The sequence below is a fragment of the Terrapene carolina genome, unplaced genomic scaffold (assembly GCF_002925995.2).
Source record: "Terrapene carolina triunguis isolate 2854851 unplaced genomic scaffold, T_m_triunguis-2.0 Scaffold62, whole genome shotgun sequence".
Taxonomy (NCBI): domain Eukaryota; kingdom Metazoa; phylum Chordata; order Testudines; family Emydidae; genus Terrapene; species Terrapene triunguis.
In genome coordinates, this window is record NW_020664413.1 from 28,818,875 (window position 1) to 28,845,419 (window position 26,545).

The following is a 26,545-nucleotide window of genomic DNA, read 5'->3' on the forward strand; positions in this document are numbered from 1 at the left end:
AATAGAACAGAATCTGGCATATCTGGAACAATTATACAAAACCTAGATTTATGTGGCTGGATTTTTTAGACATGTAAGATAGAGAAATAAAGGGAAATAGCTCACAAAACCCAAACTGAAATCAGTCTGCTATTGTTTCTCCTCCACAGAACCAGAAGTTCAACTACACTTGGCTGAGACTAATAAAACATGGGGACTTCTGCGTAGCACCAGTAGATGCAAAGAGAACACTGGGCCTGTACCCTTGCGATAACAGAAACAATAGCCTGAAATGGTTGCATAAATCATTGGTGCCCTTTCAACCAGAACTGGTAAGTAGAGCATTTGTAATGATTTCCCCTCCACTACCACCGTAGTTACACCTGAAATAAAACTAAACAAAGGAAAACAATACTTATTGCCGGTGTTGTATGATTTTCACGTGTTTGGCAGTGAGAGAGACTATACCAAATTCACAAAGATATAAAGAGAAAAACACACATTTAGTTTGTCTCTTTGTGAATTTCTGAATAGATATAAGGAAAAAAGGACAAAAATCGCCTTTTTCCTAAGGTACACATTACTTCAAATTATTTCAGGCACTCTGATCATTAGTCTGCTAACGCAGTTTTCAATCCTCAAGATTATTTCCTCCAAGTTACATTGAAAGCTAACCAGCTGCCAGTGTGATTTCACTCCCATGGCCCCATTTACCTTTCAGGGTGGTGTATATCAGTGTGCTGCATTAGCATTGCATCAAGCAAAATGTAATATAGTGAAACTAACCACACACACACACACACACACACACAAAATCATTCAAATGACATTTTGTTCTCTTTTTTCCTACCTCTGCAAAGTCAAAGATTCAGGCTTGTAGATAACTCTAAGCATTAAAAAGTTCCATGAATAATTAGAAATGATTTTTCCCCCTCTGAAATGACATGCTTTTAGAGAAGCCTTCAATTTAGGAAACAAAAGTGTAGCTGTTGTGTTACCTGATCGATATTCAATAACACATTCCATTATTGACTCTCCTTCCATTTGTTCTTTTTAGCCAATCTAAAACAACAAAAAACCCTCCTCAAACCAAAAAGAAAAAAAAAATCACTCCTTACAAAAGCCAGGATATTTTGTAAAAATAAAAGAAAATTGTCAGCCATTTATGAGACCAGATTGCACAGTAGGTACAGTGACAATTTTTGATGGTCAGAAACTGTTCCAGGCTGAACTTCAAGCCTTAAACTAGATACATTTGATGGTTCCTGCTAGGATACAGAAAGTCATGTTTCATTTTACAAAGCCACAATACCCAATTCAACACAAATGGACACAGATAATTGTACCTGCACAGGACTGAACTAGTGACAAGCCTGAACTATATCATTTAGTTCACTGAAGTAGATCAGATTAGTTTTTAGGAAAGCCCTGGACACTGGAAGCATATAGTACCAGCCCTGTGGGGAGAAAGACAGTCGAAAGTTATCACTGTCAGTCCCCCTCCTTTGAAAACAGCCATAAAAACTCACAAGCCAAAAAGACTTGAATGCCTTTCTCCCCCACCCTCCACTGATGAAATATTATCCTTTCTGGGCCATCTGAAAAGCATAAGAACGGCCACACTGGGTCAGACCAAAGGTCCATCTAGCCCAGTATCCTGTCTTCTGACAGTGGCCAATGCCAGGTGCCCCAGAGGGAATGAACAGAACAGGTAATCATCAAGTGATCCATCCCCTGTTGCCCATTCCCAGCTTCTGGCAAACAGAGGCTAGGGACTTGTCATTGTACAAAGAAAAACAAAACATTACCCAATATGTTACTATTAACATCTCCTGAGTTTGGGTGTTTTATTTTATTTATTTTATTTTGAATATTAATGAGGGTGACTATTATTCATTATTTGTATTACTGTGGCATGTAGGGGTCCCAGACATGATGAGGGCTATTTGCACTAGGCATTGTACATACACATAATAAAAGCCAGCCTATGCCCTGAAGAGCTTTTAATCTAAATAGACAAGACAGGGTGGAAGAGAGGAAGTATTATTATTACCTCTATTTACAGGTAGGAAATTGAGGCACAGTGAGAGTAAGTTACTTGCTCAATATTAAGGTTTATTGTATCTACTATTTTTAAAAGTCTTGGAGGTTAAAAACAAAAGTTTATATATTGAATATAGTAATTGGATTTGTAACACAGGATTAAAACTGATATTTTTTTGTTAGCATAAAATATAACTCCAGAATTTGAGAATGAGACAGGCTGAGTGATTCTTATTTTGCTGAGAAATGTGGAAATTGCTTTATCGTTAAGGTTGCATTTGAGTTTCCATTTTAATCCAAATTTGGCCACCACCTAAAATCCACAAAATGTTAATCTCAGAATTAGTAGGTTAGTTCTGAGGCAAGGTAGAAATTTTCCACAGAAATTGAAATTAATTGAACAAGGAGCTCTGGAATTATGACATCCTAACAACAGATAGACATTTTGAACTTTGACTAACTCTTCAACCACTTTGCAGCAAAAGCCAGACAGAAAACACACACAGAAAAAACCAGAAAGATGGAGAGAAATAAGACTTAGTTTTTGACACCAAAACTTTCTAGATTAGATTAAAGTTCAATTTCAAAAGTTATTACTTTTTAAATCAGGAACATCACTGGGGACCTTCTGCACCACTGAGCTTAATACAGCAAGTGAAAGAACTCTAGAGATATTTAAATAAAAAAATAAGTCACTAGCATATTTCCTTGCAGAAACAGAATTTAAAATGTAAATTGCTCACTGGGGATGTGGGGTAATGGAGAGAAAACATCTTCCACCAAAAGGCTTATAAGTGGAGCTAAGGAACACCCTTAGTTCTCCCCTCCTGCAGGTCTGAGGAAGTCCACACAAAAGGGATTTAATCTTAATCTTGTCCTCTCAAACCCAGGGTTCAAATCAGGGGTTGTGGTTAGGGTTCATTTCTAACTAAAAATAAACATGGCTTTTTTGGTTTACTTCTGTGTGTGTGCAATGGAGTCAGCACTGCTCTGGGAATGGAAGACTGTCATGGGGTTTACTCACCGTTGGTGGCACTCCTCCAGGCCACCCTGGGGATTAGCTCCAGCCGGTGTCACGCCATCCCCTGGAAGTGTCTCTCCCATTGTCCTCTCATTCTACAGACCCCTCTCACTCTACGAATCACAGCTTCCTCTGACTTAGCCCTCCAGCCAGATCACTCCATGGTTCCCCCTTCCAGGTTTTTCCAGGATGCCCAGGCAGTCTGCTGTCCTCTGCCTGTGCCATATCCCCAGTGGCTGGTAGGAGAACCCAGGCCTACCCACTACTCTGGGTTCCAGTCCAGGGACCCTATACCTGCAACTATGGCCTGCTTTCCTGCAGCCCTTGTTGCTCCTTCCCTGGACTCCTTCCTACCACTCCCGGTTCCCCTCCTTTCTCTGGGTATACTAACTCCAAATCCTCCTCCCTCTTCTCAGGGAGTGGCTACAGCCTTTCTCAGCAGCCTTTGTCTGTTGTCAGCTTCCTGGCATTATAGGCCTCACCTGTTCCTGCCCAGCTGAGCCTGGTTTCAATCCATTCCCTGCTCCCTGGCTCCCCCTCCAGGCACAGCCTGTGCAGTTAATTGGCCTGCCCGGCCATCTAAATCCATTTCAGTCTTGTGTGGGAGTAGACACCACATCACAAGGGCTCCTTAACTCTTAGCACAGAGTCAGCTGGTGGAACACAACATTGCTGTTGTCCAAGTCCTACAAAAACAATGGCTATTGTTAGTTTCGTTTGGAATTGTTCAGGAATGATAGAGTGTAATGTTAGAAGTCAGAGACATTTAGAGTCCAGGGGGCATTAGGACAATCCTAAAGGTGATTACATTTGGAGCCTAACAGGACTGAAGCATTTTGTGGGGTTCTGGCAAATGCTATTTCTGTAACAAAAACAAACAAACAAACAAAAAATTGTCATTCCTGAAAAGGATACAATTTGGAGAGGGCACCTAATATAACCAAATCTCTAACTTTCTAATGTGCGTGTCACCGTACTGTCTGCAAGAAAAAGGAGTATTATTGTAATCCAGTTAGGTTCACATTCACCGGCTTTCCATATGGGACTTGATGCTGTTTTGCTGAAAGATCATTTGGAAGCTGATTACAAAGGAGACTAGTTTGAGTTACTATATAACAAGGGTTAAAAACTAGTCACTCCAGCAACTGAATATTGCAAACCAGAAAACAAGGGGGAAAATGGGTTAATGCTGGCCACAGGAATAGTGAAGTCCTTACCCCTCATCAGGTATCATAATTCTCATCAGAACAAAGGCATGTTCAATGAATTTGTCATACACATACAAAGCCCCATTACTTGTTCAAATAAAATAGTCTGTTGGTGATTTCACTAATATTTCACTAAGATTCATGACTGAAATTATGCTATCAAATATTATACAGAGTAAAGCAATAATGTAAAAATGTCCCTACCACTGAGGATACTTGTAGTCTTGCAATACTTGCAATAAGTATAAGTAGGTTAAAAAATGCACACATAAGTGCAAAAGGATAAGAATAAGGCCCCTAATCATTCAAACTCCTCACGATTTCATAATCCAATTTAGCATCCCAGCTCTTGGACTTAATTAACAAATTACCTAACACACTTTTCATCATAGTAAGTGTGCTTTTACTTCATCAGTTGCAAAATACCACAGTATGAAAACCAAAGTCTCCTGCCATACGTTATCCTATATTGCAAATGCCATCTGGAGTTATTTCCTTTGCATGATAATTACCATTCAGACAGCAAGCAAACTAATCCGTTAATTTCCAAAGAATTAAAATCCTATGAAGCACAGAAGGTTTAATATAGTTCTAGTTCAACAACAGGTGTAAACTTTGGATCCCACCCAAAATTCCCTTTAAGCCTATGAATGAATCATTACATAATGCAGAAATGCAAAAATGGGCACATTCTTGGGGATCAAAAATCTCCACTGGGGAAAACTGAGTATAATTTCTGAAGCTTTTTTTTTCCAGTTGCAAATAATAACAATTGCTGTATGAGTCCTGTTACCTATTGTCCTGTGCTGTTTCTCTTTAGATGGATCACATGGTTTTAGAACACCTTCAGCAGCCAACATGTTTGGAAGTGGATCAGTCTCACAAAATCCTGAGGGTTAATGCCTGTGATGCCTCAAATCCTTATCAGAAATGGCAGTTTGGCAATTATTATGCTGACTGAAGAGAACACGATCAAAACAGAAGCAGAGAATTCAAATCGTGTGAATTCAAGAATGACATCTGTGAGACTTGTGACAGCAATTACAAAATTGGAGGTTCATTTCCTAATGGTAATTTAAATCCATCATTTTAAATCACCATATTGAGAGATCAAAATATCAAGCAACAGCACATCTGGTTTGATATGGTTTAAAACATTCAGGCATATTTTCCACTCACTGTGGGGCACTTGGGGAAGGTTGAGTGAAAGTTTTTTCAGTAAATGGAAATACTTTCTAAAGTTCCTCATTCCCACCTTAAGCAGACCTTCACTGACTGGCTTCAGAGAGATTAATGCAAACTACCAGAAATAGTTCCAGGGTTCAATCCCTATGACTGCACATAGCATCTTGTGCTGCTGTTTGGAAGATCCACATTTGCTCATTTATCCCTCAACAAGCCAACAAAATGAAAGTACCTAGGCCCAGTACCTAAAAATCCATCCAGTATCACAGGAATCTGCTCCTACCAAATTGGATTCACTGATTCTGAAAGGTAGGTGCCTGGAGCCACTTTTGAAGCTTGGTTTCCCATGACAAAAGCCCGTCTTTAATCACAAAAAATATAAATCTTTCAGCACTTCTAACCTAGCAGCAGGCAAGGCCCTATAAGTGCTGTATTTGCATACAGGCACCGTGAATTTGCTACCTTGGTTTGACCTCCTGCTTCCTAGATGGGCAAGGAGTGGTTAGGCTGCAAAGCAGTGGGATGTGCCTTATCTAGCACTACAGCTAACGCTCTGGGCCAGTGCAAGAACAGTATGAATGCAGTAGACTTTAAAGAGATTCTCCATTCAGCCCTTCTCAGCCAGAAAGAAGTGCCTCAGCACAGAGCCATGAAAAGGGAAAACAAACCAAAGGGTGTGGGAACCGTGTGGTGATGGGGATGAAGATCCTCAGAAAGGGCCTGCTTAACCTGAAAAAAAGAGACCTGCAGGGACTTGCTTCTCGCTACTAGTGAATCCAAGATGGCAGCCACACACTGTTGGGCATGATTTCATGGTTCCTGGGTTGGCCACATGTTATGCGATAGTACTGTATATGCATTCAATGCAAAGCAAACCAGAAAAGCTTAAATAATGTTAAACTTTTAACACAAGGGGACAAAAGCTGAGAAACTCTGAGTCTATGTTAATTGCCTGTTCCTTTCTCATGCCACTATGGAAAAAAATGGAATCTTTGTTTTTCTTAGAATAGAAAATGATCTGTCATGGAAGCTTTGAATGTTTTTGTACCTAAGATATCTCCTTCTGCTCTTCCAGATGAATGAGAAGGTGGGCAGTTGTTAAAAGTATGTAATAGCAGATTAGGCTTTTGCTGAATACATTCCTGTCTGTTGAGTATAGACATCCATATATTTTTTTAAATCCATTTGATTGGCTGAACTGTAGCTGGTCTGTGATGCAAACACATAGCTAGGGCACGTTCTGCACTTCACTGGAGGAGCCGTGCATTGGTGGGAGCAGAGTGGCGGTGGCAGCTGTGTACCAGGTAGAAGCGCAGGACAAGGATGTCTCAGGGTGAGCAGAACGCAGCATGTGCACTAGCTGACTGCAGAGGGGAGAAGTCTCCTAACTGACTTTGCCCCACTTGAAGCCCCAGCATTTCGGATGGCATAATAGCTGGTGCTATCTCCTTCTGCTCCCCTCAGCACTAAATAGTTCCTACCTTGCTGCTAGTAGGGAGAGAGGATGGAAGTGACTCCCTGTGTCTGCTTATGCCCCAGTGCAACCATATAGCAGAGGGCAGGAGCTAGCCTTGGTATTGTATCGATTAATGATAAAGAGCATGTGATGTTACACTTTGACGGGCAAAGCAGTTGTGATAAGAATTGGCTAAAACGTTTGCTTTCTACAAACCAAGCTTGAACCTTTTGGAAAGTGTAGGATTGGTTTACTAAAAGAGCACCCCCAGCAGGGCTCTGGAGCCCCTCTCATAGCCTCACCATCCAACTCCTTTCTGATGGATCTCTTTGCCTGGCCTACACTAGCACCTATCCACAGTCCTTCAACTCCCCTCTTATCCTCTTATGACTACCCATTACCTCCTTCAAACGACCACCAGCTATGCTGACCAGTTCAATAGGCATGGCAGGGTCATGAGCCTTTGGACTGGCTAATACCACTAGCAGCAGTAGCTCCTTGCAGGCCCTGTGCCCAGCTGAACACATGGACTCGTACCGTCCTGAGTCCCTTGTACACTCCCGCAGAGCCAGAGCACAATCGAGCCTTATATTTGTTATTTTGCTTTGCAGTCTCTTCACTGGAAAGCAACCAAAGGGAACACTGATAAAAGTTGCTCCCAGAGAAAGGGTATAATGGTGGCTCTTTGCTCTGATCTGCCCTTTTTGTGTGTATAGAACCCGCCAGACTTGATTTAGAATATTCATAGGAGGGGGAGACGGCGAGTAGGAGCTCCACATGTCCAGGAACAGGAGTTATTCTGTGCATGAAGATAGGGTAGAAGCTCTGAGTGAAGATCCACCCTGCAGAATTGAAGGCAAAATTGTCCTCTAAGACTGTGTGTCCCATATTTCCATTTCAGACTTTCCAGATAAGTTTTAAGCCTATGAACATAGAAGCTGAGGACACATAAGTGCTGACCCTTCTCTCATGAAGAGTTGATTTGGAAGATGGGTTTCCATGTTTACTCTCTTAGATCAAAGTGCTACAATTGTTAAGTCAGTGGGACATATAGGGCTAGATTCTCCCCTGCATCTGAACTCCACCCAACACAGAGGAATTGGGGGAGCTGTTAGGGAGCAAGTTAGAGCCCCTGAATCTGGCCTGATCCTAGCCAGTCTGCAATGGCTCAGCTCAGGGGCAGGTCTGATTTACATCTCTGACCTAGGATCCCTAGGGGACCCTACACCAGTGGAGGATTTGTTCAGTGCAGCAGACCTCTGCTAGCCTCCTTATCCACCCCAATACTCCCTTGTGGCATGGGTGGGAGGCTGATGCAGGAGCCGGCTCTGCCAGCTTTATTGCAGCAGAGAGTTTCCTTACACCAAGGGAATTCTTCACTGGCTGTTTGCAGCCAGAATCTAGCCCATAATATTAAAATCCCCATTAAAGTAACTAAGAGTTTTGTCTGAAAAAGGGCTGCAGAATTTAGTGCTTCCTGTTCTTGACCTTATTCATGTACCTCACATGGAAGATAGAATTAGATGTAGTGCAGTAAAAATGAGAACTCACCTTTACTCTTACAGTTATTTGGAATCAATACACTCAGTTGACAAAACTCAACATACTGAATACCCCTATGAATTCATCCTCATGTACATTTTTCATACTGTGAAACTTTTTAAAAGATCTTTTATGTCTGTTGTATGGGAAGGGGGGAATCGTACTGGAATAACTGTCATCATTTAGTGAAAGAACATTTAGTTACTTTTTTGATAGGGTCAAATTCAGCTGCGACATGATATCTACATCCAGGGTATCGTAATGTTTTGCACATGGGACTTTCTTCTCGAGCTTTTTATTATGCTTTTTTCATGTTTTTGTTGTTTTGTGACAAACTGGAGACTCGTGTAAGTGTGAATGGTCCATAATAGAAATGTAATTCTTACACTCCTTGGCCATTGCCTTGTATGTTGAAAAATTGGTTTATCCAAATACGAGCACATTGCCTTATTTCTCTACATACATAGGACTGAACTTTCAACTCAGTTCGTATCTTGTTGTTCATGACAGCCAAGCCTTCGCCATCTCTAATGTTTACAGGCGGTTACACAATAACTCGTCTTTTCTCTTTGATTTTTCAAAAGGGCCTCTGTATAATTTTACCTTTCACATCAAGGTGCAACACTGACAGTATTTGACAGGCTGAGCCTGCCAAAATATTGATTTGCCTAACAGACTTTCACAGTTGGCTTCTATCCTAACTGTCTTCCTGATTTTTTTCCCCTTTCGTAATACAACTAGCCTGCAGTCACTATCAGAAAAATTACACAGATGTTGTTTGTGCAGTCATGTTTTATCAGGAGCATGAATTTCATTAAATTCTGCTTGCTGACATTCAATCATTTGTCAGTTAACATGCACCAAATGGTCATATGTCATGGTCACTTCACATTTCCACTCTTGTCACTTGTACTGTTATTCCTGATTTGTGTAAATGTTCACTTCAGTGTTGGTATCTCTTACTTAACGTCTCTAGCATGTCCCTAGGGACTACTGGTAATAATACTGTTGCTGTTCTGTTACACAATATTAAGAAACACTCAGATTATACCAATCAACGTTGTCTGAGAACATTTTTCTGGCATACTCAGTAAATATTCAAAGAAGAAGCCTGCATATGTTTTTCTTGGTTTCATGGAACCACTCACAATTATATTTGTCCAAAAGGGCCTTCTAGAGCCCACGAGACAGTGAAGAACACCTTTATCCCTGCTCACCCATTGACATTCCCATGTAAGAGACCAGATTACCATTACCACCTCCAGCGTCCTTAGTTCACAGATGCAAATGAAAATCACTTCTAATTAGAAAAATGTGAGACCATTTACTAGAATGAGCCTTACTCCCTTTGGCAACTCTTCTACAAGGGTGCATATGTTACCAGCTCTTCTGTAGCCATGAGTGGCTCTGACTTGCTTGGCTGGGATACAGACAGATGATTATCATGCTCAACTTTTCAAAAATAAAATAAACAATTTTAACACTTCCAGTGATGTCATTCACAACCTGAGTACCAAACACTGCACTCTGATACCTTTCGTGTCTTTGAATCATAGACATTAGAGATGCACAAGACCTCTTAAATCATATTCCATCCCCGGCCTGTCGATCAGGGATTATCATCTATTATACATATATTAGAGCTTTGATCCAGGCTGTAGTCATTTAAGGGTAGAAATTAGCACAGTCTCATTCCTATGAGGATGATGAAAAAGGACGAAAACACTGAAGTTCACATCAATCTTTTCCAGAGATTTTGCCAAAGACAGCAAAAATTAGGATCACTCCAAAACAATAGAAATATTTACCTACATCATCTAACTTTTCTAATGAGTCATAAAAGATGCTACACTAGAAGCTTGGGACCAGAGCTTTGGCACTTGGGAAGGTAGGTGCTGCAAAGGCTGTTGGCAAACTTGGTAAGTCCTTGATTCTTGAGCCGCTGCATGTTGGTCCAGTCCTCAGGAGCAACTTACTGCAGCAACAGCCCTGTTCAAAGCAATAACAGCCACCAACAGGTCATTCCAGCAGCCAGGGAATGCCAAACCACAGTAGTGCTTGTCATTCCTCCTTTACCCCCTGGCCAACTGCCCTATGATGGAATCCCCGCTTAGCCAGTTAGGGTCTGTCTACACTGCAACCAAGAGGTGTGATTGCAGCATGTATAGGCAGACCTAAACTAGCTTTGATCAAACCAGCTCACTAAAAATAGCATTGAAGCTGTGGCAGCACAAGTGGAGGTCCCATGCAGGATTGGACGTGGGCTGGCAGGCTGTGGTGACACCATGTCTACAGTGCTATTTTGAATACGCTTGTTTGATCAAAGCTAGGTTGGGTGTGCCTATACCTGCTGCAATCGCATTACCCCATTGCAGTGTAGCGATACTCTTAAATCAACTTTAGGCCTGCTTTGGGAATGTGAGCTGTGCAAACCAGCCATCCAGCAGTGGCCAGAATCTGACCCTTGGTCGTTGTCCACTTGCAGCTCAACTGTTTAATTTGTATTACAAATGGTGCTAGGTACTTTTTATGTTTTAAGCGATGAATTGTCCTATGTAGGTATCATTCCACGTATAACTGCTCTTCCTGAACTTAACTCTTTTATTTTAGTTTCCATTTGTACCTATTCAAAACACTGAGACTATTTCTGACTAAAAGCATTTTTTGTGAATTTTAAATATGTACCCAGGGACACTATGCAATGTAAATATCTCAAATGTAAAAGAAATTTTAAGAGTGGTAGCTTCGTTCATTACTATGTGGATGAGAAAGGTGTACATGTTTTTAAAATGTGAACAAATGTCTTTTATAAAATGTGATTTATGGGGAGTTTTAACAGTCTGTAAGATAACAGGCCTTCACCATGTTAATTTATCTAAGTAGTCTGGATCCAAAAGGCTGAAGTTGAAAACCTGGTTTGATTTGTATACAAAAAAAGTTAGAAAACATGGAAATAAAGGACTGTACATGAATATCCTGTTTTGGAGTGTCTCTATGGTTACTGTGTCACTAGCTTTCCTGAATACCATGGAATGTTTCCTTCCCTGGGTTACTGTTGGGTAACACTGTAGATCAGTGGCGGTCAACCTGCGGCCCATCAGGGTAATCTGCTGGCAGGCCACGAGACAGTTTGTTTACGTTGACCGTTCACAGGCACGGCTGCCAGCAGCTCCCAGTGGCCGCAGTTTGCCATTCCCAGCCAATGGGAGCTGCGGGAAGTGGCAGCCAGCACGTCCCTACGGCCTGTGCCACTTCCCACAGCTCCCATTGACCAGGAACGGTGAACCACGGCCACTGGAAGCTGCAGGTGGCCATGCCTGCGGATGGTCAATGTAAATACTGTCTCGCGGCCCGCCAACGGATTACCCTGATGGGCCAGGTCCGAACCTCGGACCGCAGGTTGCCTATCACTGCTGTAAATTATTAAAATGTAAAGCACTTTTAAATCTCCAATTCACTTTGTACTAATTATGCTGTTTATTTGCATTTTGCATTTCACTGAGTTTAGCTAATGAAAATAGACCTTTCTCTATTGAATCTGGTTGTAGTTCATGGTAATTGTTGCTGACAGCAGGAAGATGTTGAAATCCAAATTAAAATGTTGCCATTTAAATAGTTAAAATTTAAAAAACATATCCATCGGTATCAGCTTTTCTAAAACGCTTAAAAAAAAACCTCAAGTGTGAGCCAACATCACATGACAGGGTACTTCCACTGTGGAAAGGAATCAAGTCTTTGAGATATGTCTGAGCTATGCGAGTTGGTCATCTATCATGGAAACTGATCCTGCACCGTTTAAGTGAATGGGAGTTTTGTCATTGGCTTCAATGGAAATAGGATCAGGTCCATATATCCTTCCTTCCTAATAAGTATTCCCTTCCCTTTGTTTTACTCCTGAGATGGTGGATTTCACAGACCATCACCTGCTGAAGACTGCCTAAAGTCACAACTTAGCCTCTAGCTGCGCTCACTCCTCCCAAGACTAAGCTTATTTGACCTACAAGTAATAAAAACTAACCCACCCCATTCCACTCCACTCAGAAACATGTGTGAGTGTGTATTTACACACACACACACACACTTGCAGATAATTGTCTGCTTCTCTGAGGTAAATTAGTCCATTTTTTTCTGTACAGAATATTTTTAGCCATATTGGCCTTTGACAGAAAGAGAATAAATTCCATGACTTTTATTCAAAGGCAAGTGTCAAGGAGATTGAATGGTGAGGTAGGGAACTGTTAAGATCAAGGGGACAGATTTCAAAGGCACTTAGGCCTCTAAAGGTGTAGGTAGTTGCCTAGTGGGATTTTCAAAACCATCTCAGTAGGTAAGGCACCTAAATCCCATTGACTTCAGTGAGACCTAGGTACCTAACCTCATTATGTGCTTTTGAAAATCCTACTATGTGCCTATCTGCATCTTTAGCCTCCTAAGTGCCTTTGAAAATCTGGCCTTTAAGTGACTGGTTTCAAATAAGGTTCAAGCAATTAGAGTACTGATCATCAAAATCACATCGCAGCCAGTGTTTCCCACCCTCCACACTCATCCTCATCCCAAGAAGAGTCCACCTTTCACTTTTAGGCTACCCATTCTAATCCAGCCCCAGATTGGCAATCGTTGAAATTCATGACTATTTGTATGGCTGTTTGGTGGCCACATGAAATGAATTGTGATCTCATTCCAGCTTCTGGTCAAGAAGTATCTAGGTCATAAAATCACCAGCACAATTGGTTCTAATTGTCACCTTTATGGTTGTTTCAACAGCAATTTCTAGTTTGAATGGTCCTGAAGCTGGAATTACCTTCCCTCCAGGACAGAATTGAGACACATTGATGAGGGAATGTGGGGAAACTTGCATTGCTTATGTCCATGCTGTACCTGTTCAGTGGATAATCAGCTTCATTCTCCAGGGGTGTTTATCTAGCATCTTTCATACGCCAGTTAATTAACTCTCAATTGGTGAACTTGATGGGGTCTGATTCTTCAGAAATGCTTTTCAACCACAACTTCAGAAGTCAATGGAAGTTACAGGTGCTCAGCACCACTGAAAGTCAGGCCCACAATGAAATACTTTTTAAAGAAAATAAGTAATTCTCACTTGAATGTCCAGGAATGGAGTCTGGTTTATTTTATTTTTTTAATAAAACAGCAATACAACTTCATAAGAGCTAACCACTGGGTTTTCACAAATCAACGAGCAAATAAACAAGGCTGAATAATACAATGAGCACTGTGTTTTGTTTGTACAATGAAGAATTGTCTTTTTTTTGTTGTTGTTGAATATAGCCAATACATAATTGCCTTTTATGTAGGACAAAAAATACAAAACAATATTTGGTGCTGCTGAAAACGTAAAACTAGTTATTAAAAGAGCCATTATTCTAGCAGGTATGGTAGATTCCCCTGTCTAACACTGAGTTCCAACTTCCTTTCTAACCTCCTCTCTCACTCTTGTTCTGTTGCTGACCACTTTCCCAAACAAATTCCTTCTGGGATGAAATTTGCCAAGCTTGTTTCAGCCCAAGATGAATTTTTCTTTAAAATATTTGAACAGTGTCAGCTCATGCATACTGTCGTTATTCAAGAGTTTACAAATATACTGAAATGTGCTCAGGCAACTTAAAACAGCTGATGCTTCAAATGTGCCTGGTTTTGAAAATCTCACTAAGATCTGAGATTTAAGCTGTGTTTAAAGAATATTAAGTATTTTTAAAACTGATAAGAAATGTTGTGAGAAAAACTTGGATCCAAAATGGCAGCATTTAAAGAGTACTGACTTTCAGTGTTGTGGGTTTTATCAGGTAGACAGACAGACACAAACACATGATATGTGCCATATATATGTATGTGTATAAAATGCTGACCTCTAATTTGTATGGTACAGTATCTATGCAATTATCTAATTTACCAGTAACTGATGGAAGATTCACAAAAGATACATATGAGCTGTCTGGATATCAGTTGCCACAGCTGCTCATGGATAAATTAACCATTCACGTCATGTTTAGCCAGCATGCTTTCTTTTCTCCCCCCGCCCCCTTTTTTTTTTTTTTTTTTTTTAGAGAGAGAGAGAGAATTCATGTAAGCTCTGAATTGAAAACAATTACATCTCCTCCCACAGTAGCTGATGATACTCTGGCTACAGCTGACACAGGCTACTAAGGAAGGAATTTTATTACGAAGTGATGCTCTGGGAAAGGGGAAAAGATACTTGCCAAAAAGGGGCTGCTTTTAGTTACTGGAGATATTCTCATATAGCGTAAAATTATGTTAACTTTTTTTGTATTCATTTTATATTTAACTTAATCATATTAACTAAAATATATGGACTGAAACAAAAATACCTATTACTGTAATGAAACCATTTAGTGCAGATCTGAAGTAATATATTATTCTCTATTTCCTAAAGATTCAGAATATATCAACCCAAGAATGAGTTTAATTGAAACATGAACATTTTAACAGCAAATGCCAACATTTACAAAATGAATTATATATGGTGCCAGCCATTCAGACCCAAAAATCAAGAGGTGCCCTCAGATGATACTAATGGTATTAGATGCTGGATGTAACTGTTTGTAATTACACCAGTGCATTCCAGATTAAAGATATATATTAAGGAGCACTACCAGGGTGTGGGCCAGAGGAGGAACCTTTGTGGATTTATTGCTTTGTCAAATGAAACATTATGTGCTTATTTTCTGTTAATCTATATTTACATGTTTATGCAATTAGCCCTTTATTCCATCAGCACAAAGTGGAAACGGACTGGTGATAGCACAAGGCGGCTTTAGTGCACCGTAAGACACCAACACAAACAGATTTCAAAACAGAGAGCATTGCTGTTGCAAACAGTTGTCTCTTTTATTATCGTTACTGCACTCTCTAGTTTTACTGGAACTGTTCTGCTGCCAACTAATACCAGAATGGCAAATAGCATGGGTCATTTTCTGCTGCATGCAGCTACAGAATTTCCAATTAGTTCAAAAATTTCTAGTGCCTGAATCTTGTTACAAGAAAAGGATGGGGGAGATGGGGATGGATAAACTTTAAATCAGGTTGTATTATATTTAGCAAACTGTTGTTTTTATTTTTCTCCTGTGGATGCTTCTGTATGATTTCAAAATGAAATACAGAGGTTAAATTTTCACAGTGTATTATGAAATTACATACAAAAAGGATATAATGATGACTTGATATGATATGAAGCGATACGTCTTGAAAAAACAAAATGAACTCTCAGCTTAGGCAAATTCCCCACCTCAGTTTATAAATGCATCATGGACTCAAATTCATCAATTCTTTGTTTAGTGTTTCCTTTTCTGATCTTGCGATAGGAGATTGTATTGTATCTAGAATAACTATGTCTGGAGATATCATTTTTTTTCCCTGAGCCTGGCTGCTCCTCAGGTTTCTCCGCCTGGAAGTTAAAACTGGGGCTGGTAGGAGGGCATTCCTCCCTGTCATTTTCTTGCTTCTTTAAAGGAGACTCCCCACCATTTTCTTTCTTGCTTTCTATCAGCTGCACTTCCTCCTCCTCCTCCTCTTCCACATTCTCTCTTTCTAATTGTGTATCAGCTTTAATTTGCTCCTTGGGTTCAAGCATCCGCGTTTCTTCCTGGGCTCCTGCTGTTTGGAACTCCTTGGCCTCATTAGCATGAGTAGCTGTTTCTTCCTGAGGTTGCTCTGTGTTCCTTTCCTCCTGTCTAGTTATTTCACATTCTTTGGTGCTTACAGGTATAATCTCCTCACAGGGCCCTGTAGCAAAAACCAATTAGTTTCGGATAAAGTATGGGACGGGGGATTTCTTATGCTGCAATATGTTAAAGTTGCATTTGAATTTTAGTCTGGATTCCATAGCTCACATATGCAGATCCCCACCACCATGAAAGTACAGGATAAACTGAGCAACCATTTTCCAGAACAGGACTATGAATCAGGAGCTAACTATATCTTGAGGCTGGATTTTCTATCACCATGAACACTCAGATATGCCGCCACGCCTTCTTTGTTTATACCAACCTGCCCATTGGTGGATTTTGTATCTAGAATAACTATTTGTACCAATTTGTGGTTTTTACCAGTACCCTCCTCTATACCATCTATCACACATCCACCATCTGTCCTTGAAAAGGAGAGGGAGTGTGGTAGCACATGGGCCTAGGAGTCAGGGAGACCTAGCATCTATTCCTGGACCTGCTCTGTGATGTTAGGTGAGTCACTGTGCCACTGCTTCCCTTCCAATCCTTTGTCTGTTTAGACTGGAAACTTTTGGGGCAGGAACTGTCTCTCTCATCATGTGTTTTTACAACACCTAAGCAGCATGGGGCTCTGATAATGGTTGGGGCCTCAGTACTGTAATGCAAATCATAACAACTTCCTTCTTCAAGGAGTGGTGTTTGTATGTACACACCTGAGTACTACTATCTAGTTAAAATAAATAAATCACAAGGTTCAACCCTCCAACTGCATGCAGTATTCTCCCAAGTAACCTTGTGTTCATATTGTCTTCAATCACTTCAAACCCCAGCCCCTTCTGTCCTATTGTCTCCTCCTAGTCTCAGTTTAGAGCCTGATTCTGAAAATTGTTATTACTAGGTATTAGTGCTCCCAGGCATAACTCATTGGCATGAATGGTACCACAGCCAGAATTGGGCTCTTCAATTGTAAATTCTTTAGGGCACAGATCACGACCTTACTTGTTTTGCAAAGTGCCATGCACATCTATAGCATTATAGATGTGATAAATAATATCAATTTGTGCACCTTCATGATGCTGGAAAGTGATGGCCTGTGACATAATGTGAAAGCAAATCTAAATATAGTGAATGTTTTGCCAAGGTTCGTTATGGCTAATGTAAATAATCAGTCTTAATGCAATGTGAAGGTCCTGAAATCAAGCTCTCAAAAGTCAGGAAATGCCAAAAAGTCAGGAAATTGGAAAGGTGTCATGGGCCATGGTTTCTCTTTCAATGTCAACATGGTCACAATCTTAGAGTCAAATGATGGCTAGGCACCTGCATGGGGGTGGTGGGTGAGAAAGGGCACAGGGAGCCTTTCTACCCTCTCGGTAAGATGGGCATGCTGGCCTGCCATCTCCTTCCAAGAGTGCAAGGAACTAATGCAGCCCATGCTCTTATGAGGCAATCTTGTGCCATTAATATTGCATTAACAAAGTGTGTATGGGGCAGAGGGAGGATTGCTGGACTTGTTTGGACTGGAGGTATCGGGGGGGAGTTGTTTTGCTTTTTTGCATGTTGATCTTTTCTGTAAAAATAATTCCAGAGCTATTTGTGGCTTAAGCTGCCAAGCTCGACAGGCTTCATCAGCTAAGCTAGCACCTCAATTATCTTGAGCATAGTTAACCATAACTCTTGGGGGTAGAGTCACAAAAAGACTTGGGTGCCTAACTGCCAGTTCAGACTCCTAAATCCCAGATTTGGGGGCTACTGGTATTCACAAAAACCCAGCTCAGCTGCCACCTAACCCTGTAAGCACCTATACTCACTCAGCACCTACATTTCAACCGTACAAATTCCTAGGTGCCTAAATTTCTGTCTCGGGGCATGCGCACTGCTGCCTAGGTCTAGGCATCTGAACGCCTAAGCTCCAATGTGATTCACAAACTGAGGGAAGATAGGTGCTCCACCGCCTAGCCTATCTGTAGGGCCCGATCCAGTAGGCATGCTCAGACGCTGCCTAACTCCACTCAAAATGGCTGAAGTACGACCACCTCTCTCATAACTTTTAGCCCAGAGGTAAGGTTAGTCACCTGGCTTGTGGGAGAACTCTGGTTCAAGTCCCCCCTCTGCCTGATGAGGAGAACAGGATTTGAACAGGAATTTGTCACCTCTCACATGAGTTCCTCAATCACTGGGCTACGGGATATTCTGATGGGGGCAGCCTCAGCCTCCCCAGTTGAAGCTATTTCACTTTGACTAAATACTTAAAGAGTCAGTGGGCCAAAGAGCACAGGTGAGAATGATTCGATGGCCTGGTGCGTAGGGCACTCACTTAGGAGGTGGGAGACTCAGTGTCCAGTCCCCTCACTTCAAATTATTTCGCCAAAGAGGAACAGCTTCACTACACAGCTAACGCCTGCTTGCTGTGTTCCCATCCTCCATTATTCAGATAACAACCCCCTTAGTCTATTCCACTGGACATTATATGCAACAAACCAGACAGGGTTTCCAAGATAGCTGAACATGGAACCAGTGTAACATCACTTCCTTGCACAGTTGTTTGCCTCCACAGAGAGAAGGTTCTACCTGCTTCTCCTGCAAAGTGTGTCACTCCACTCCTGGATCAAGAGTTACAAATGTGCTATAAATTCCCTCACCCACAACAAAGAGGTTGGCTCTCCTTACAAGCTCAACAACATCTTGCTCAAACACTATTAAGCCTATTGAATTTGCAATCTCTTCCTGCTTCTGCAAATGAGCTTGTAAATTCCTGTAACCAAACAACTTTGCTGTGAGTGTTTTTTTAAAACCACAATATTTTTATGTGCGCACAACTAACAGCTCACCAGAATTTTCTGCTGCACATGCTCAGTCCTGTATATTCAAACCTTTAGGATTTTGTTTTAAAACCATTCCCCCTCAATACAGGCCAGATTGTGATATCCTTACTCGTGTTGAGTACACTACATAGCGAGTATCCCCAATAATGAGACTCACTAAAGAGAAAGATGTTAGGCAATGTGAGTAAGGGATAACAATCCGGCCCTAAGGGCCAGATTCTCCTCTGCATTCCTGTTCTACTCAGTTTAGGGAAGTGGGGGAGGAGAAAGTTTAGGGAAAGAGTTATGACTCCCTAATCCTGTGGGTTGGTCTACAATGACACAGTCATGAGTTAGAGTCACCTCAGGGTTTATACCATTTAAATCTTTGGCATGGGACCCTCAGCCAATAGAGAATCAGAAAGTTATGTTCTTGATCATTCTCGAGGAGGCACAGCAAAGATTTTATCCCATGAGTCATAACAGACCATTGTTCAGTAGATCCAGGATATTTTGTCTCTTCAGTCCTGGATGTGTTACTGACAGACCAGACAGCATGGCATTCTAATCCTTGATTCTGTCAGACAATGCAGCTTAAAAGGATTGAACACTGTTTCCCTTGTGGCCAGCTGTGGTGGTTTAAGGCAGGATGTGGGTCTCCAATTTGAAAGGGGGCTTTGCCATCTGGAAGAGACAGCATCCTACATCTTCAGGAGTGGGCTCATACTGCAGATCCCTGGGCTGCATCAACTGGTTTTTATTTCATTCCCTCACCTAAGGGCAAGCACAGCATGCTGCATACCAATCAGCTCAGCACAAAGACTTAGCAGCATTTTGCAGCAAGTAGGCTTTTTCCTACCCTGTGAGAGGCTGTAGGAAAGCACAGTGAGACCCCAGAAGCATGGAATCAAGCAGGAGTCCATCCTAGCGTTCTAGGAAATTTTGGTATTTCTAGGCCCCATTAACTCATACTCTACTATTGGTTATCAGCACTTTAGCCTTCATCCATTCATAAGAGTAAGACCCTTCCAGGATAATAGGGTGACCAGACAGCAAATGTGAAAAATCAGGACGGGGGTGGGGGGTAATAGGAGCCTATATAAGAAAAAGACCCCAAAATCGGGACTGTCCCTATAAAATCGGGACATCTGGTCACCCTACAGGATAATGAGATCCAATTAAAAACATTGGAACAGAACTGCAATAACGTAGACAATGTTTTCATCATGGTATCAATGAGAGCAGACAGGCATTTTTCCAAATGTAATTTGTTTAAAAAAAGAAACTTAAAAAACAGAAGAAAAAAAAAAGACTAAAAAGACAAGAAAAGTGGGAGTTGCGGGAATAACCTGCTGGTTTGAGTTTTTGGAATTAAAATGAATTTTAAATGAACTGGATTTATATAAGTGAACATACAATTTGTTAATCTCTCCTTAGGAAATGATGAGTCATCATATGTTCACTTGTTTAGTGCAGACAATTGGTTCATCTACTCTGGTTTCTAACAGTAATTGCATCATTGCCTACACTTGATGCCTCAAGGGAAGAAAAACCTCAAGAAACACGATTTTTGTGTTTTGTCATTAGGGGAACCCCCACGCTAATCCCCACTCTAAATCAGTGTATGCCCTGAAATATGAGACATTTTCTCTCAAAGAATCAGCAGAAATCAGAAGATGGAGACATATTAGGTCATCTAAACCATACAATTCTGCCAGAGAAGGATTAGTCCCTAGAACTAAGGTAATGGAGCTTTCTGTAGGAAAATATTCCACAGTCTAATAGATTTAATCTTTGGGACATTTTGCCTGATATTTAAAGTAATCTTATTTAGCTCCAAATATATGGTATTTGTATGTTTTTGTTATTTTTCCAATGCAAAACAGATATTACTAAAATCTGTGATCCTTACACCCATGAGAGGGAAATAAAAGATTTTCAAGAGAAAGGAAAATGAGTCCCAAGTTTCAGTGAGCTGTTCACTTAAGATTCAGTCTATCCTTCATTCATTCATTAAATGTGAGACATAAAGCTAAAATTAAATCTCAATTAAGCACTGGTTTCTGTGTGCTGAAAGCCTCAATAACCTGGCTTTGAGGAGCTTTCAGCAAAGAAATAAGTTTTAATTAACATTGCCTTTTTCCCCCCCCTCTGTGAAACCTTCTTGCTCCAATGGCCACAATTAAAAAGTGAGCATTTGCTAACAATTACCACAGGGTGGTATCTGAGATACACTATCACACTTGCCTTTTATAATTAGAATAAGAAGCTATGTGGTAACTATGTGGTGTCAGTTACCAAATGTTGATATTTTAATAGTACCACTGTTCTTCCTCTTTATGGTTCTGAGAAGATGTAACAGTATCTGGCATCATAAATACCAGGAATCTCATTAAAATTTGTGCAATCCATAGTATTGTGAAGTCCCAGAATAATACATTCTGAGATATCATCAATGAACCAGGAAGTTCTGAAAGAATTTCAGAGGAGGGAAGATAGAATAAAGAAGAGGCTAGCTTAAAGTTATTTCTGTGCTGAATGCCCCCCCCCCACCCCACCCCCCAGCCTTGTGAAGGTGGACAATCAGTTCAGAAAGGAGTTATGAGGACTGATGATTTCCCCATTGTTGTTGCCCTATAAAGGTGACAAAGAGTTGGGAGCTACTGGAAAATGTATCATTCGTGCACTGTCTTTTGCCATTAGGTCTTTCAATGGGCTGGTGGTAGATGGACTCAGTGAGAATCTGAAATAAAGGGGAACTGCAAAGTGAATATCATCACTGTGTTTGTTCCATTTAGTGTTGAAAGATGGCCTCACCTCATGATCTCACACTATTAATGCCCCTCCTCCCCCACTTCCCTTGTTTTGCCAGAGACTTTGGCAAGATTTTTGGAGGACCTAGATTGGTGATATCAAAGGAAGCTGACACCTCAGCAGATGGTCTCACAGCTAATTAGGAATGGGATGTTGAAGCTTGCTCATCCCCTTCCACCTCAATATCCCTGCCCCCTCAGTTGAGATGGGAGAGCTGCAACTCAGTTTCAGCCTTGTAGGAGGTAACGCTCATTGGAGGCAGTGTAACTGGGCTGGAAGTTAGGAGATCTACTTTCGATTCTACTTTTGATTTCCAGCTCCACTGCTGACCTGATGTGTGAATTTGTGCAAGTCGCTTCACATTTCTGCACCTCTTTTTCTCTTCCCACCCTTTGTCTGTCTTGTTACTTAGACTGCAGGCTCTTCAGGGCAAGCTGTCACTCACCATGCATTTATACAGTATCTAACTTAATGGGAGCCTTATCACAGCTGGGACCTTTAGGTACTACTGTAATACAAAAAATAATTAATAATCCCACCATCCAGGCCCTCCAGAGATCTTACCCAAAATTGTCCCTCCACCAAAAAAAGAAGGTAGTCAAGATCTGATATTTCTAAAGTAATAAAACAAACAGGAAAATAAACTTTCCATTATAAAAATAATCAGAGTTGGATTTCCTGCCATGCAGAGAGCAGGGAAGTAGAAAATACTGACCCACCAGAAGAATGAAGACCTAAAGGATGTTTCCATGACTGCCAGGAAAATAGCTAAAGATCTTGGGGGAATGACTAAAAAGGACACTGGAAACTGAAACAAGATAAGAGGATTGTTATGGGTGGATGGGGGAAGAAGAGGAATTTAATTGGGTGGTGAAAGTGTCCTTGCCTTGGGAAAGAGCTGTTAGAAGAGCCAATGCAACCTGGGTAGGTATTCTACAAGTGGCTCATTTGGGGCCCAATCCTGTTCTTATTGAAATCTATTGGTGTTTTGCCATTGAGGTCAATGGGAGAATGATCAGGCCTTTATTGGGATCCAGGATTCTAGCAAGCCTTGGGAATAAACTATACAGTGAGGGAGGCAAAACAGGCCCATTAGACCAGTTTTCCAACTATCTCACCCCCTCCCTACACTGTATTTTTACAGCGCAACAGTGACATCCAGTCGCCAGCTGGATTAATCACAGGTGGTTTGTATATTCCCTCAAGACATATTCTATACTTGCTTCTCCCATTCAAAGGTGGCAGACTACATTTAGATGGGTATCTCCTATTTGTCCTATTTGGCACATCTCTATTTTAAATGACGCTTTAATGTTGCAACAAATGATCTATTCAACATTTTGCCTGTGGGGTCCTAAGTATTAATTAGGCTAAATTGGTTAGGTACTAAAAAGCTGCCTGCAATTTAGAGATAAAGTGCTTGTGGCCAGGCGCTGGGGAGAGGGGAGTCTGTGAAAGATTACTTACTAGGTTTTATTGTACACTTGTAAGGCAATACCGTTGGAATATAGATGTCACTTTAAGAAGGAAAAGCCTCCATCATGATTTATTTTCTCAAACCTATGGAGCTTCTATGAAATATAATGTAGCCACTGATAAATGTTTATATATTGTTCCTTTCCTTAATCAAAGCAAGTGTAATTATCCTCAGATTCTGAGGCTACCATATTTGGTAGTATTTATACAGCTCTTCTGCACCTATCCCTGAAAGTTCCATATAGTAATTCTCTTTGTTCACATGACTTTAACATTGAAATATTTTTCACACTTGAATCAGAGTTATTTTTCTGTATTTTTCTAAATAGATCTATGCTGCATTTGAGGAGGTGGTTACTATTCATGTGCAAGCTAGTATGGTAAGAGCTGGAGATACTACATGAATGATATTACAGTCAGATGGGCTTATGAAAAAGAAAGGTAACTATAGCAATCCCTTCTCTAAACAGATACGCTAATAATCAGATACGCTAATTCAGGCACGTTGTACCTTGCAGTACCAGTGATGTTTTCTAAGGTTCAACAGTGCTATAAATCATGAGTGACTTACTGCTCATTGCAGAATTAGAATTCGGATAAGTTTCCTATCTTGTTATTTGGAAAAATAAATACCCATGCAATTGTTCTCTTCAAAAGTCATCCCTATGTTCATATGGTCAGCAAAATACCATACATCAGACAGCATTTCTCATTACCTTCTCTTGATTTTTCTTCATCAGTTCTTGTGTTCTCGGAAGGGATGTCAGCTGATCCCTCCTCTAGAGTTGCATTGTTTTCCTCTTGTTTTTCTTTAGAAGACACAAGACAGTGAGAAAGTGACTAATGACAGGAGTTAGTAATGATGATGATGACTAGTTTTCATAGTTACATACTGTCACCTGTGTATGATAAGTGGGAACTAAAAACTGCTTATCTCTTGAGCTCTTACTACATCTTGCCGTGCTTGTAGCAATACTGTAGACAGCTAATAATTTATCTTTCTCGTTTCCATTCCTTGTTAGTTCAAATTTATATCTGATTGTGAATCACCTCTTATCCTGGTTTAGGTCTATTCATGTGTGTGGAGTTTCTGATAACATGTAAATTACATTCTATTATTCATTATGCTATATGTAAAATAAAGGATTGGGTTTTCTTCCCAAACAAATTGAAAAGAGGCAGTATTGTACTTTACCTTCGCATTGCTTCTCCCCATCGAGAGCACCACATATTGTGTTGTCCTCTACTAAATTCTTGTTATCCTCTTGATTTTCCTTTTTAAGTGGAGCTTCAGGACTGGTGTCTGCATTTTCACATGGAACTGTCCCAACAGATTTTGCTATTTCATCAATAATATCAATGACCTGCAGCTGAGTTTTTTCAGGTGGTACATTCCCATTGTACTCAAGTATGCTAGATGCAATTGGGACTTCTTCGGTCATGATTACTGTAGTGTCCAATTAATTCCTTTGGGTCGTACACTTCCACTGAAGTCCCAGTATCCTACAACCACTGCAGAAAAAATAAGCTATACACCTTATTACCTTTCTCACTGTTCTGCCTCCCCCCCCTCGAATAGTCAACAAGCTTCTCTTCTTCTGAAGGCGTTGTAGCAAAACAGAGAACAGAGTAACAATGTCAGGATTTGTTTAGGATTTGCCAGCAGTCCCCTTCTACAAAACTATCCAATCAGCACCTTGCTTGTTGCTTAGAGTCTTCCAGTTGCATAATTAAATGCACCATTTTAATTTACATAAACAAACAATCTGAAGCAACAAAGCTTTTGTGCTGGCATGCAGAGCGGGTCTTTCAGCATGTCAGCCCCATGGTAATAAACAGAGATTTTGTACTCTTGTCACAATGGCTCTTTGTGTGTTCGCCTTGTAACAGGAGCAACAATTGTTCTAAATCTTTAAGCCATAGTGAGTGACCACCTTTATACATATTAGTTATGTGTAACCAGCTTAACATTCCCAACCAGGTTTATGTTCTGGTAAACCTTGAAATACTGTTGGTCAGACAATGGCTTCATTTTCTATTTGGTAAGAAATAAACTAGCTTGTTTAATAAGTGCACATATTTTGCATACAATACAGTATAATGCCACTTTCTTTTGTACAGCATCACTCAGGCCAACTGTGTCCAAAAATGCTTTACAGAGATAGGGCTAAACCATGAGGGTGCTGAGCACCTGCCACGGGCATTTAATTCAGTGGAAGCTGCAAGCCCTCAGCATCTTTCAAGATTTTGCACTTAAAAATAAGACCAGAGAATTAAAATGAAAAATAACAGCAGCAGGACAGGCACGAGGGACAGAAACATTTTGAGATGAGTTTTGAAATGAGAAGGTGAGTCGATGAGGCGGAGAGCTCCAGATGACAGGATATTTCTAAGTGTTACCGTGTGTAGTAGAAAAACTTCCAGTAGAATGAAGATAAAGTCTCAGCAAACAGCGTGGCTCACAGTATAACATATCAGTGTTTCCCCATTTTACCAATCCAAGTTTTAGTCCCAGCAATAATAATATTCCCTATGTTAAAGGAATATAATAGGGGCAGTGGCATGAGACTAATACGTACATCACTGATTATCAACCTGACCTACAAGCTAACTGAGTTTGAGAAACTTTTTCTAAGGTACAGTACTCACAAAGAATGAGTGAACTCATTGCTGTAGTTCACTGGGAAGCAGTTGGCTGGACCTGGGTGTCAGAGGCCTTTTCTGCCCATAGCTGAACTTGTCCTCACAGTCTCTTCCACAAGCCCAGCATCTGAAGCCAAGTTTACGTAAGAATGAAATCTTCTGCTGTATATGTCTTTTCATGTCAGTAATGTTATACCCTGACACCCCAATATTCACCACTGTCATGTAATTAGGATATGTCTTATACAAAGTATGCCTTGTGAGGTGTCATTCTAAAAGTTTTGATCTGCTAGACAGTGATATCTCATTGAATTGTATGTGCTATCATTGTGTGTTTGGCTATGTATGTGTTGCTGAAACGTGTCCTGAGGTTGAAAACACCCATAAGCAGCCTTTCAGGTACGACAATAAAAAGGCCAAACAATGTTAATGGCTTACTGAGGAAATGCACACAAGCACAAGGATTACCCCAGGAACCGTGTACAATAGAAGTCTCTCAGAGATAGCACTACACACTGGGAACTGTTTGACCCAGGTCACAGCAAAAGAGCAAGTAGGGAGAAGATACAAAAAGGGGAAAATGACATGATGGGGGGGATCTCACTCTCCCTACAACAACACACCTGGAAACACCTGAGGAACAAAGACTGAACCATGGGAAGTGAAGGTCCCAGGCT

At 40.8% G+C, this 26,545-nt stretch overlaps 2 protein-coding genes across 3 annotated transcripts in view; one reads left to right on the forward strand and one right to left on the reverse strand.

The window, feature by feature from the left end:
* Positions 1-8,615, forward strand: part of GALNT5 (polypeptide N-acetylgalactosaminyltransferase 5) — a 32,784-nt gene extending 24,169 nt beyond the window's left edge. For both annotated transcript variants that reach the window (XM_024218998.2, XM_024219007.2), the window contains 2 exons: positions 150-311; positions 5,072-8,615. In XM_024218998.2, coding sequence (XP_024074766.1) covers positions 150-311; positions 5,072-5,212 — 303 coding nt within the window. In that variant the 3' untranslated portion in view covers positions 5,213-8,615. The remainder of the gene's footprint in view (positions 1-149; positions 312-5,071) is intronic.
* Positions 8,616-15,701: 7,086 nt separating this feature from the next.
* ERMN (ermin) lies at positions 15,702-24,667 on the reverse strand. Its single transcript, XM_024218953.1, has 3 exons — positions 24,421-24,667; positions 23,942-24,034; positions 15,702-16,192 (listed from the first exon to the last, which is right to left on the reverse strand). The coding sequence occupies exons 1-3, from the start codon at positions 24,665-24,667 to the stop codon at positions 15,702-15,704; spliced, it is 831 nt and encodes a 276-aa protein (XP_024074721.1).
* Positions 24,668-26,545: the final 1,878 nt, after the last annotated feature.